The sequence below is a fragment of the Opisthorchis viverrini genome (assembly GCF_000715545.1).
Source record: "Opisthorchis viverrini unplaced genomic scaffold opera_v5_217, whole genome shotgun sequence".
Taxonomy (NCBI): domain Eukaryota; kingdom Metazoa; phylum Platyhelminthes; class Trematoda; order Opisthorchiida; family Opisthorchiidae; genus Opisthorchis; species Opisthorchis viverrini.
The window spans coordinates 454,189-467,468 of record NW_008751876.1 but is presented as its reverse complement, the minus strand read 5'-3'; the positions used below and the strand labels follow the sequence as shown (position 1 = coordinate 467,468).

General features: G+C 44.6%; 1 protein-coding gene across 1 annotated transcript in view; it reads left to right on the top strand.

Annotated features, from left to right (window-relative positions):
* The window catches only part of T265_08452 (hypothetical protein), a gene marked incomplete at both ends in the record, with an annotated part of 34,308 nt that overhangs the window by 15,024 nt on the left and 6,004 nt on the right, over positions 1-13,280 (top strand). The window contains 5 exons of the mRNA XM_009174259.1: positions 4,369-4,422; positions 5,136-5,265; positions 5,671-5,793; positions 10,848-10,918; positions 11,741-11,896. Coding sequence (XP_009172523.1) covers positions 4,369-4,422; positions 5,136-5,265; positions 5,671-5,793; positions 10,848-10,918; positions 11,741-11,896 — 534 coding nt within the window. The remainder of the gene's footprint in view (positions 1-4,368; positions 4,423-5,135; positions 5,266-5,670; positions 5,794-10,847; positions 10,919-11,740; positions 11,897-13,280) is intronic.

Here is a 13,280-nt window from a genome sequence, read left to right as displayed (position 1 = left end):
ATGTCAGCCTGAGAGAAGTGGGCATGTCCAGTCATTGCAGCGTCAGCCTTGAGATTAATAAGACGCTGGCATTCGGTGGTAAATTTCTGAAGCGTCAACCGTGAATCCTACTGAGTTCGCTTGACTAGCAGGGTCCAAGCATCCGCATCATGTGACGATTGAAAACCGATCATGAAGATGAGATATTTGAATTGATCCTCGGTCATGGTGCCGAGCTGGAAGCGCTCGCATTCTTTGTTGACCGCACCGACAGACGTGACGAAATCTTCAGTAATCTTCACACACTGACAACGAATATGGAACAAGGAACTTTGTTCACCGAATATTTGGGCCAGGATCTTGACAGTATCTGCGAAACCAAAACCACGAGGGAGTTTGTGGAATTTATGATCATGTTCAACCGACCCCAGTTTCCGCAGCAGCAGTTGAACTTTCTATGTGTTACCAAACTGAGAAGAGTCGGTTTCAAACATGTTCTCATATTTCTTGAACGAACTTTCGAAAGTTCCTCGCGAGTCATCGTCGAAATTGAATTCAGTAATCGAACTGCCAACAGCCCACTTTGGTAAATCAAGTTCCACGGTAGCTTGGGACAGCCCTTAATGGAGACAAAAGAAGATTATTACAAACGTACTTAAAGGGTCATCACAGAATGTTCCACAAGGTCGCGCCAGAATCTTTGTGGGGGGCTGAGAAGTGTCAGGCGATGCTTTCGTTTAGTCCATAACCCGCACGTGATAGTCCGTCCAATGAACCTGACGTTTGGTTATTAAGGGCGGTTGTGGGTTGTAGTGTGGTGTGCAGTGCTGTCTTTTCCCCTCAGGTGAGTGCTACCGTACTTTCAAGAAGGAAACGAGAGTTGGGCTATCTTCGAAGAGAGACGGTCCTAAGGAGAGGAAGACTTGGTCACTTGGGCTGTGCCGTGTTCTTGTGTGTGCTATACTATGATGATCCATGAAAAGTCCAGCTGTTGACTGCCCGTGCACATGGGAATTTTACAAGCGTTCAGCAGTAACGGTTAGTCTAGATGAAATGTGTGATGCGGACGTCAGGGAATGCCGTAGGATCGGTTCAGGTGTGAGTTTAGGGTGACACTTTTCAGTTGTAGCAGTAGTTATGCAACTAAACCTACTGGTGACACTGGAACACATTCCCAAATGCAAAGTGCGAAAATTTGTTAACTTTGTATTGTTCGATTTACAGAGGTTACCCTATCAAGCATTGCTTTTTGCTCAGGCAGCACCTTATCTGCTTTATATGAGGTTCGTTTGAACGTTTCCTCAAGGTGACGCAGCGCAAACCCGTCTCTTTTTCTAGAGGATATGAGTTTTCGATCTTCATGAGATCACCTTGTCAGTTGGCTTGCAACACAGCATTCTAACTTGCATGTTTATAGACCATCTCGCATCAGCTGATAATGTACACCTTACTTTCTAATGAATTGGTTTGGTGATTCGTCACTAGTATTTGGCACCTACTGTATTTGCTTAAACTATATGGTTCTGTGTTTGTGGATTCCAAGAGAAAAAGCTTCCGAAAAGGGGGCGACTCCGATCGGTCCCCGGAGTCCTCTGGAGGGTGCACTACATCGTTAGCCTTCAGTAGTTAATTGTTGGAAGTAGTCCGTTATTTGTGCAACCTAGTTCACAACAATGGAATCATATCTCTAAGCTTGTCGAGACGTAGAAGGGTACTTGGAAAATCTTGAAACGAGAATTCCAAGCACTCCAGTGTAATGTGAATCGCCAGGCATGATCGAGGACCAACTTCCTCATCGGTTCAGTTGATATGGCATCCGCCGGGTAAGCTGGAGGTTGATGTTTGTCATCCACTCTCAAGTGTCATCCTCTCATGCTGAATTTCTGGTTTCAGTATCTTCGGAAACGTCCTATGCCGCATCAGCTGGTGAAATCAACCGAAGGCTGTCGCTCCAGGGACCTGGATGCGGTAGTAGGTGTTGATGTCCAACATCACTTGTCTGTGTGTACAATCTATTCCCCATTTTATGGAACGAAAAATATAGTTAGTACTGCTGGGATAAATTTGTCCCGGCTGTTGCTATCCGAAGGTTGTGACACATTCCTCTTAGGGCTCACAGCATACATTTGATGGAATCAACCAAAAATGGTCAGTTAAGAGATACGATGGCTCCAGATGGGTTTTGATGTGCTTCTTTTTCTCTGTGACCGGACTTCGAGTAGGATATCATGATGACTGATTCAAGGGCAACTGCTCTCTGACCAGTTACTCACGGGTAACAATCGTCAGTAGTGGATTTGAAACTCGCGTTTCTATCATTTTCCTGTCATTCCTCATACCAAACATCCACATGGTGAAAAATCGCATGGTGAGGAAAGCCTTACGTAGCTTGGCTTGACGTAGCTTAGGAAGCCGAGCTTCCACGACTCGAAAAAACCTAAGTTTTCCAAATTTACTTGTGAAAATTTACCATAGGAAGCTGCGTTGCCAGATTTCTGTTTGAGAGTGAGAAAACAGAAGGTTGATTCCACAGTATACTATTCTTTCTGACCATGTACCCACGGCCAGGTGTGTGTGGAACTCAGGACGAACTCCAAGGTCGATTTGACCTATCGATGTGGTCCCGTGAGCATGTGATGTAAGACATACAGTGTACGTTGGCGGATGGTACAAGCTGGCAAAATATACTTTGGTGAAGTCAGTCGTTTTCCGCTCGATCGCATGGGTCTGAACAGCTTTTGTTTATGTACCCCGCTGAATGAACCAGTATTTAAGTAACAATCGAAAGTGCGGTTCACTGTGGGGAAGGCGTTCGCACAAGGCCAGTCCGGCTCTCACAAAATCAACTCGTTGGATAGCTACGTTGCTCTGTTCATCCGAAACGTCGTATTTCTCTCTTGTGGGAGACGTGATATTCCTTAGTTTGGTTTTATTTCACCAGGATCACTCGTCCTAATGTTGCACAACAGGTGACGCAAAGGTCTTTGGCCATTTTAGCTTCGGATTTCCTGGGGATAGTCATATTATTATTGTCGATTTATAATAGTGTCTCGATGAGAGAACTCCATGCGCAAAAGCCTCCTTTCGTGATCATTGATACATTGGTATGGCGTCCTTTGTGCTACAGCGTGAATTGTCACCTGGGCCGTTTCAAATTACGTGGTTTTGTGCAAAAAGCGAGATTCCCTTTGTCGGTCAATCAGTTGTTTCCAAAGGCAATGAATCCAAGTGCATCTTTGTGGAGATTTCGTCCTGTAAGTGAAGCCAATCTATGCTGAAAAGCCGAGGAGCACTGTACAGCTGTTTCAGCATAAATTGGCCTCACTTACAGGACGAAATATCCACAAAAATCCCAAATCTCCTCACACTATCAATAATTTATAAGTAGCTCAGTGGGAGAATAAACTTCACCCGATGGGTGAAACTTTTGTATGAGAAGTCGTTGCTCGAGGAGCCAGTCAACACGTGTGACCGCGTGATGTGGATCCCGTGATTGAAGGATGAGCGGCGCTATATCCTGTCTAAGTGCAAGTGAATCACACTACTGATCAGCCGCTCGTGGCCGAACGGTTAAGTGATCAAACTACTAGCCAGGAGGTCGTGGGTTCGAGACTCTTCGGAGTTTCATGAGATGCGCAGTGCTGATGATTCCCAATAAGGATGAAACAGCTGTACAGTGCTTCTCGGCTTTTCAGCATAGATTGGCTTCACTTGCAGGACGAGATCTCCAGAAAAATCCCAAATCTCCTCACACTACCAACCAAATGCATTAACTTCGACACAGTCGTAGACTTGTCACTTACAACCATTTTCGTCGCATTAGGATAAACCCCACGGTCAGTAACCTACTGGTGCAACGGTGATACTACTGATGGAGAGGCACGCGAGTAGTATGTGTTGTTCGTGGAGTTTCGCTTTGCGTCTTTTGAAAAGGGGAGATCTGTCACGGAATTCGTGGAGTCACTTTGTAACATTTGCTTGGATTTGAGCGAGGAATGATTGGAGTCAATGAATCTCCAGGAAAGTTCAAGAAGACGCGTTCGGAAGAAGATGGGTGTCCAGTTTTTGTAAATGAGATGCAAATTAGAGTTTTGCTTCCCTGTTCAATGGTCTGTAACCGGTTAGTTGGCATTTCCGAATAAATAACTCCGCAGCGAAGGCCTTCTTCCTTTCACTAGTCCCTGGGATGATATTGAATGAATAACGTAAAATCCAACCACGAGGCTACTTAATGTTTATAGACTGTCTACGGATTCACAAACTCTCTGTGACGAGCCGCAGGATTCGCTTGTGCCCTCAAAGTATGTTCGTTCAGATGAGCCACTTTTTGCTGTTTACCATTCATATCAAACTATACTTAAACGGCTTATCTTTCCTTCGTTTCTACAGGGCGTTACCGGTGTTAATTCCGCTATCTTTGTGGCCAAATGTTTCGTTTTTGATGTAAGTTTCTACACAATTGAAACGCGTGTCTCTGCTAGTTCGGTTACCATGCGACGTTGCCGTGACAATGGAGTGTGTTCAGTTGGTTCTCACTAGGTTCTCACAGTGGTCGCACAGTAGATGCCTGTTGGATATAGTCAACACCAACGTCACCATGTATATATCATACAGTTGGCGGCAGTCAGCAATAATCAATCGGTTATTTGATGTTTGGGTCTATAGTGACGTTTGCTCCGAGCCCTCAGGCCTATTTCACGCAATGTTAGCTTCTGATATGTACGGCGGACCATGTATCTGCCATGTGTCTTCTCCTGGTCTCGGAATTCTTGATATGTTCACATTATGGGCATCTGCCCTCCACCAAAAGTATCAAGGAAGCTGCACCATGTTAATCCTCTTTGATGTCATTCTTTTAGATGGGAATAATGTAGCTGGTAAATCTGCCGTATTATTGTTCTGGCAAACCTATTGATAAAGAGTTATCCGGATTTTGGTTTGGTGAATTAAGGTAACTGAATGCATCATACTCTATTCAGACGCCTCGGTTGAATCCAGCCAGGTGTCTGAAACAAACTTCGAGTAAAACTTTTTCTGTTTGCGTATGTCTTTTGGTTGACGTTACTTTGTCATTTATTCGTTTGTTGTGTGAACGGTTTTATGTGGTCTTCTTTCTCACTGTTCGAATCACCCTAACTTTCCCTCCATAACGCCAGTTCCAACAGCCAAAAAAGAACTCAATAGGTCTGGCTTACGTGCTGATCATTGCAGCTTTGATTCTGACATGGATTGAAACGAGCTTTCTCATTTACCGTGTGATTCCACAAGAAAAAGCGGCTGCACACGGTGAGTTAACTTGCAGGATTATCATTTTGTGGTAGCCGTGCTTTTCTACGTTTTCATTCGTACTGTTGATACAATTGAACTGGACAGTCTCGTCTTCCGAAGCTTTTCATTATCCACTACAGAACTGGTACTGTTTTCTTTGCAATGTACTACTCATAAGGTTGCTGAAAATCCCTCGACAGCCCAAGACCGGTTTCGCCCTTTTGGGGGCTCATCAGGTAGGTGCAGTCCCCGGATTTCCGTCAACCTTATGTTCTAATTGAAACCATACTGTTTCCCGTCGCCACTTTGTGAAACAGTTTGACATCTGAGCTTATGGCTTCGGTACAGGTAAATTCCACCCAGTCGGCATTTCCAATCCTTTCATTAATCCTCCATTGCTTTGTATATCCCTATTCTCAACAGTGGCCTCCTGTTTGGCACTAGAAGAACCGGATGAGAGGCAAAGTCTTCTTAGTGGCTTTCGGGGATCGCGACGTGTGTTTTCCACTTACAGTACCAGTGTGGCCGGCTACTTTACTCCTGTAGGTAAGTATTCATGTTTGCACCCAAATGTCACTTAGTTTTTGGCTTTTTACCGTCAGCATCCCCTCCTTTCCGTCTCAATCATCGGCAGCATTCGTGCCTGTCGATCGAATTACGCTGGTCTTTTTTGCCGTTTTTCTCGTTGCCTTTGGGCTTGTCTCCAGTTCATCCATGAAGATGGATTTTCTACATCAACTAAAACTTCCATAACGTTGTCAAACTGATAATCTTTTTGTTGACGCATGAAGCTGGTGGAAACTCGTCGACAGCCCATTACGAGTTTGGCTCTTCTTGTGAGTCACCTCCGCTGACCCTTTCCAAACTGATGTATGTTTCGGCTGCGTCGGTGTTAGTGAAGCACACATCCCGGTGCTTTATCCATGCGCACCTAACTGAGCTACATGCAAACTATATCGGTTAGATTAGGTTACCATTGTAACAAACAACTATTCATCCGTTTGACCGGAAATCGCAACCGAGTTGTCAACAATGGAACGTTTTAAGGTTCATAACTGAGCAAGGCCGTTTTGCAATCATCGGCTCCTACTATAAACCCACACACTATTTCCATCGTCATCGTCCTGGCCAACGATAGTAGATGTGATTAGATTAAACGGTAGAACGCATCAAATTTGGTATGCCACCAAGTCAGGAATTTGCGACCTCTGAGCCTCAGATGGTGTTCAGTGATACAACGACCTCAGCGTATAATATACGTTCACTATCATCCAGGGGCCTGCTGTCATTCCTCCGTCGACAGGTCACAGAAAGTGGCACTGGTGCCTGCGAGAGTGTATACATATGGTTGTGCCCAATATCTGATATTGGGAGTTCGGTCACCTATGGACTTGATGGCAAAATTGCACTCATCTCATGTAGTAGATGGGAACAACAGCCTGGCCAAATTGTCCAATAAGAATTCAGGAGGCAACTAACCATATGTAGTGCGACAATCGCATTACCACTTCCACTGAGGTTGAGTACCATGAAACTTGCAATCACATTTTGAAGGGGGAGGTTGTGAAAGTCGTTGCACACGTCGTGGTGGACAAGACAAGCCGATGAAAGGCTACCCTAACAAGGCTCGTTCGCCATTTGGCATGATGATTCTGACACGACCTCACAGGTTGCGATCGGTCTCGCGCTTTTCTAAAACGGCGTTTTTTGCTTATTTTTCACCAGTTATATCATTTCGACGCTTCGGGAATCGAATGATGTGAAAAAGAGAGATCGGTTGTTAGTGGGAGAAAGTTTGGACCGATCGAGAGGTCATCGTTTGAAAGATTATCAGATCGATCAAGTTTTAAAGTAGACAGTAGCTACTTCAATCACGGAAAACATCCTTCACTATCCGGCATGGCGCGAACCGCGAGGTGGACAACGCATGACTTGAGTGTGAGAGAGATGACAAAGAGTTTAGGTGTTGTTGAGGACCCCCAGGATGGATGCCCACAGACCACTCCTGCGCTTTACCGAAGACCTTGCAAGGTGGTGGCTGTGATACTTATGCTGTCGGTTTCTTTGTACACTGTCTGATTGTGCGCTTGAAAGTGTACGCAACTCAGAACACTTGCGATAGGCCAGTATCTGGTCCACTGCTCCGCCTAATATTCTCTCATTTTCACTTGATGGTTTTAGATAAAATTAAATAAACTTGTGGTTCAGAGGTTGTGAAGCATCACTGTCAACACTACGCTGCTGTCTCGCAAAACATCCGTATTTCACCTGTCGCATATGTACCCCATCCCTGGATATGCCCCAAAAATTGTTCATCAACCAGGGGGTACTGTGAAGATACTGTGGAGGACGTAGCAGTGCTTTCACCTGTAATTCGTATTTCCTGACTCTATATGCCATATATATCATATATGTACATATATATCGTATATACCATGCCATATATACCATATATATCATATATATCATACCCATATACCATTTCATCTACCCCGTAAAGGTCAGATGAAGTAGTTTATCGGCGCTCGTCACTTATTAAGTGTTTCGGTTGGTCGTTGGTTTGTTCGCTGAGCTGGACAGTTTGATTGCAAACGTTTCATCGCCAATCATCAGTGCGTTGGCAAGGAGCGTAGTGGTTCGTAGCGATGAGTTGGTTATTTTATCTCTTCATTTCTACACAAGATTCATCAGACATACCGAGAATTCATAGTGTTTCTCTGTGGTTTAGGTACTCTAACAACCGATGATCCCCAGGTTCACCAGCCAAATCGCTCTCCACTACATCGTTGGCGTAGTCTTTTCCGCAGTCTAGGTCAGCCTAACAGCCACTTCCACTAGCACAAAGTTGTGCTTTCGTGTTAAAGTGAACCAGGTCAGCCACATGGTTTAGAATTTCTGTAGTTACGTTTCATGGTGGATTTTGCATTACGCTCATACTATCTATGCTACTGCTAAAAGGATACAAGTAATTGTATCACGTGTTCTAAACGGTCACATTTTTTGCTTGGCTCACGGAGTGGGTCTCACAGCAGGACTTGAGTGTATATATTTTTTCACCAAACACTTTTCGAGACTAGTAACTGTCACACAGATTGAATGGGGTTCTTCAGAAATGCATGGACTGGAGACAAACATATTTTGTAACAGTGCGGAATGAAAACATGGCTGGGTTGAATGCACGATAGGAGTGTCCTCTTTCTGCATAATATGTCGAACTCTATCATTCTCCAGTGACTTACCGCAAGTGTTAATTCCTCCCGTGTTGCGCGAGGCTCATATACGGATCACCGGTCACAATGGTGCCAATATGCAACGTGATCAACACAGGTACGCCCAATGATGTCTATGTGGCTTCAGAGGTTAATGCTCCAATTGGAGAATGTGATAATGGACAAGATCTATGTGGGTCTCGCGGTAAAAGCGTCTTAGTTTGTTAATTGGTGTTCAGCTTTACGAAACCTTGTATCTTTTTAGGCGTTTTCCACTGTCTTGGAATTTCCATCTACCCGAGGTAGTATTGTTAGATATATCAGCTACCTAGTCCTTCCGCTTTTGGCCAGGTGTCATTTTTTTCGTCCGGATTTTGCTGTATCGTGTCCACTTTGTATATCAAAACCATCGACCCGCAGTGAGGAGTGCACCGGAAGCCGTAAGCTAGTTGACCAACTTTGCGAGAAAAAAATGTTATCCCCGTGTACGAATTTCACGTCCCGTTCTCCGTTGGGAGCTGGGAGGTTGGCCTCTCAAAAGTTATCCGTTTCATGGTTTATCCCACGGAACGACTCTTTCGGTCCTAATTGTGGTGGGGTATCTACTGTGTATAATTGGAGGCTCGATATGGTCCCTCGCATTTGGTGTAATATTACTATTCTTATGGTTCTTATTCTTCACTATACTGTGTAGCACGCAAGCATCCTCGAGGTTCCGTTACGAATGGAATTAATAAGTTCTTGCGTTTTGGATTTGGGTGTCTACTGGATTTCAAATAGGGCGAAACCTCTAGTGGATTGTGTGTGATTTTTGTGCAATTTTCCCATACTTCCTAGTCCCCCCCCCAAAAAAAAAGCTAAGGAGAATTTGTTTATTGTCTTTGCATTGGAACCTCGGGACAGGTTATGTGCTGCATATTATGTTGAAGATCATTGGTATTGTTCCAAACGTAGGGGCTTCCGCGAGCCGCCAATTATCGCAATTGTACCTGCGAATAAGACTCGACAAAAGGTTGTCCTAACAGACAGGCGGATACGCACATTTTTTGACGTAGATGCAAATTTGTTTCTGATCCACTTATCCGGGCACAGATTTTCACTGGACTACCTGGCACATATTTTTCTTCAAAGATTGACCGTCATAGCTAGGCTACTGGAAGTAGCTTTGCCATTCACCGCATAGGGTGGAACGGTGGATGTTTGGAGTGCAGTCTAAGCCAAAGGCTATGTGACTGCTGCACTTGATGTCAACCTTTATTTCCAAAATAACTCCCTGCAAGTAGTGCAGAAAAATCAGTTGAAAACAACAAGAACATGCTTCATCCCTATGGGCTTCGACGCTTCTTCAGAAGAGCTTTAGGAAGCAAGCTTACGACCTGGAAGTTCTCGGTTCCAACGCCACATTGTCTTTTACGATCGCTCATGTACAGGCTCGGACATCCTAACGGTGGGAATGAGATGGACCAATTAGAGCGCGAATTTACTGACCGGAAGGTCCGTGGTTCGAACCCGACCTTTGCCTCTCGACTTCCCCTCTCTAGGCTTGGGCAACCTGGCAGTATCCCAGACCTCGTGCTTCCTTCGGGTGGCATGGCAGCTAGGCACCGAAAGAGTGCTACAGCTGAACGATCTCTCTCGTCCTAACGGTATCTTAGCTTCATGCTTTCTTCAGGCTGCATGCTAGCTTTGTATACCGAAAGGGTCATGAACGGTTGAATATGCTTTTGAGATAAATCATAACTATAACAAAGAAGCTACTGTGTATAGCTTGCTTGTCCTCAGGATCCAGTAAAAGGAAACTTCGCATTGAAATTATTTCTAGATTAATGGGTTCATGCCAAAGACTGTAACCCAACATCGCCTTTCTACAGCAAAAGCCGAACTACTGCACTCGCGATGTTTACGTCTCCGCTGAATTAACACAAACTCCTTTTTTATGCCGTCCAGTCAGTTTTTTCGTCTTCTTTATTGCACTTATATGTCTCATGACAGCATCCTAAAGCGCCGGTTAGCTTGTTCCAACGCACTCGACCGATTTCGCTAGCTGCGATAAGTTGCTAATAGGTTACAGCAACATGCGTCAGTAATTTCACTGAGTCACTAGAACGCGAGCGACCTTACACAGTTGGAGACATTCTGATACGAACGTGATCTTCCGTACCATTCAATCAACTGTTCAAACGTTCTCAGTTGGTAAGTTCCGTGCCACTCTGTGACCACCACATTAGATCATCTGTGAAAACGACTCGGTTTCAATAACCGCTGCAGAGCCTAGCTATCATGCCTCGTTTTATGCACATCCATTATAATTTCATTGATTCGATATGCCTATGTACTTTTACCCCCCCTTCTCAAGGCCGTTGTTGCTTTTCTATCTCGCTTTCCCCATAGGCCCGTTATTTTCACCAATCGCTGGCCGCGTGGCTCCTAAGATGGTCGTCGATCGCGAAGCCGCTGTTGATGTGAGTTTCAAAGCGGTTGTTGTTTGGTTTTGTTCTGTCTATGCCTGCGAATAGCAGTTTGGTTTCACGGAGTATGCTGAAAGTGTTTTCTGCTTTTAGTTTACTTTCCCCCCATAATAACTGCTACTCAGAATGGGACGCTTGTAATTATCAGACAATTGTAATACAATACAATACAATACCATACAATACGATACAATTGTAACAATTGTAATACAATGCCTTAACAGCGCCAATGTTACTTCTTCTAACCACACTTTCTATCATCTAATATAGGAGCGATATCTTGTCTTTTGTGTTACTAACAATGATTATTCAGGACCACTCTTGGTCTACCACTAAAAATTAACCAATGGAACAACCTCACAGAGACTGAGCGTATTATTGCTATCAGTCTGGATTGTTTTTGGTAAAATAACTGTCGTAAACTGTCGCAGTGATTGTTTGAAATCGTTCACCCATAATTAGTTATACGTGATCTCATCCTTCTCTGTGCAGCGTTTATCCTTTTCTGCATACTGATGCTTTCTAGGGCTTTTTAATCCTTAGAGCTTGTGCTCACCGTGACCTGCTTGTTGCTTTCGAATAGTTCTTCGATGTGAACTGGGCCGGAAACTGACTGATCAACTGACTTGCAACTAGCGTTTGTTTGGTCTATAAGTTGTTCTGGTTTTGTCTGCTGTTTTAACTGTATCCCAGCTAAGTATACGTTTTTTCGAGTGTATTGACGGAGTGAACAGCCGGGTATCGTGGTATTTCATCTGTTTTTTTGCAGTTGTACACCCTGACCAAAAAACCTTTTCCTTTCTTCATATTTTTCAGATCGCCGCCATGCTCAGTCGAGCCGGATTGCTGCATTCTGAAGTTTGGTACTTGCATGGGCTCGAAGCATGGGGACAAGATCCGGCAACTCCTGATGAGGTCTCTGTTCGTAGCGCCCATCTACCTGGCTACAGAACAAAGGTGTTCCGTATGGAGGTAGGACTATGTTAGTGCTTGCTTCGTGTCTCCAGTCGCATTGAATCTAACCGGACACTTAGCTTCGGCCAACATTCCGTTTGATGTTTGTTGAAAATTAGTAATCTGCAGGTTTTATTGCTGCGCTTTAGATTCATTTGGAGGCGGGTTTCACCTTGTTCTGGATAGCCGTTCTCCGTTATCCTCAATCAGTGTGTATTCCATTTGAATGTGTGCTGCCTTCCTATTTGGTGGTTATCTCATTTGTCATTCTGGTCACAGTTCACCTGAAGTATTTTGAGTTACTTGATATCACATGTGTGGACTTGTATCAGCACACAAGGTTCATTACCGGGTTCTATAAGTTGCTCTGGTTTTGTCTGCTGTTTTAACTGTATCCCAGCTAAGTATACGTTTTTTCGAGTGTATTGACGGAGTGAACAGCCGGGTATCGTGGTATTTCATCTGTTTTTTTGCAGTTGTACACCCTGACCAAAAAACCTTTTCCTTTCTTCATATTTTTCAGATCGCCGCCATGCTCAGTCGAGCCGGATTGCTGCATTCTGAAGTTTGGTACTTGCATGGGCTCGAAGCATGGGGACAAGATCCGGCAACTCCTGATGAGGTCTCTGTTCGTAGCGCCCATCTACCTGGCTACAGAACAAAGGTGTTCCGTATGGAGGTAGGACTATGTTAGTGCTTGCTTCGTGTCTCCAGTCGCATTGAATCTAACCGGACACTTAGCTTCGGCCAACATTCCGTTTGATGTTTGTTGAAAATTAGTAATCTGCAGGTTTTATTGCTGCGCTTTAGATTCATTTGGAGGCGGGTTTCACCTTGTTCTGGATAGCCGTTCTCCGTTATCCTCAATCAGTGTGTATTCCATTTGAATGTGTGCTGCCTTCCTATTTGGTGGTTATCTCATTTGTCATTCTGGTCACAGTTCACCTGAAGTATTTTGAGTTACTTGATATCACATGTGTGGACTTGTATCAGCACACAAGGTTCATTACCGGGTTGTCTGGACCGGCTCTACACTCACCGTTTCCAAGTGGACTAGAGGCCTGTGGATGGCGCGTCTTCTGCGAGGTGGGTTATCGACGATGGTACTCGTCAATATGTCGATGTTACGCAATCAGTGACCCTGTTTTATATGTTCTGCTATCCCTAGCCGTTTCCATAGATGCATCCCTACCGTATCCGTCTATCTCACATCCCGTTGCCATCATCATCATCATTGTCAGCTGTAACAACCGCGTACTCGTCGTACAGTGGTTGTAGCTGCCGCAGTTTTGTTCACCGATGATTTAAGGGGGGGGGCAGGTAGCTGCGCATTGCAGGTGGGAGCTGATAAATTGGTGCATAAATCCCGTCTCGGGTTCCCCATCCAGGAAGACGACAATGA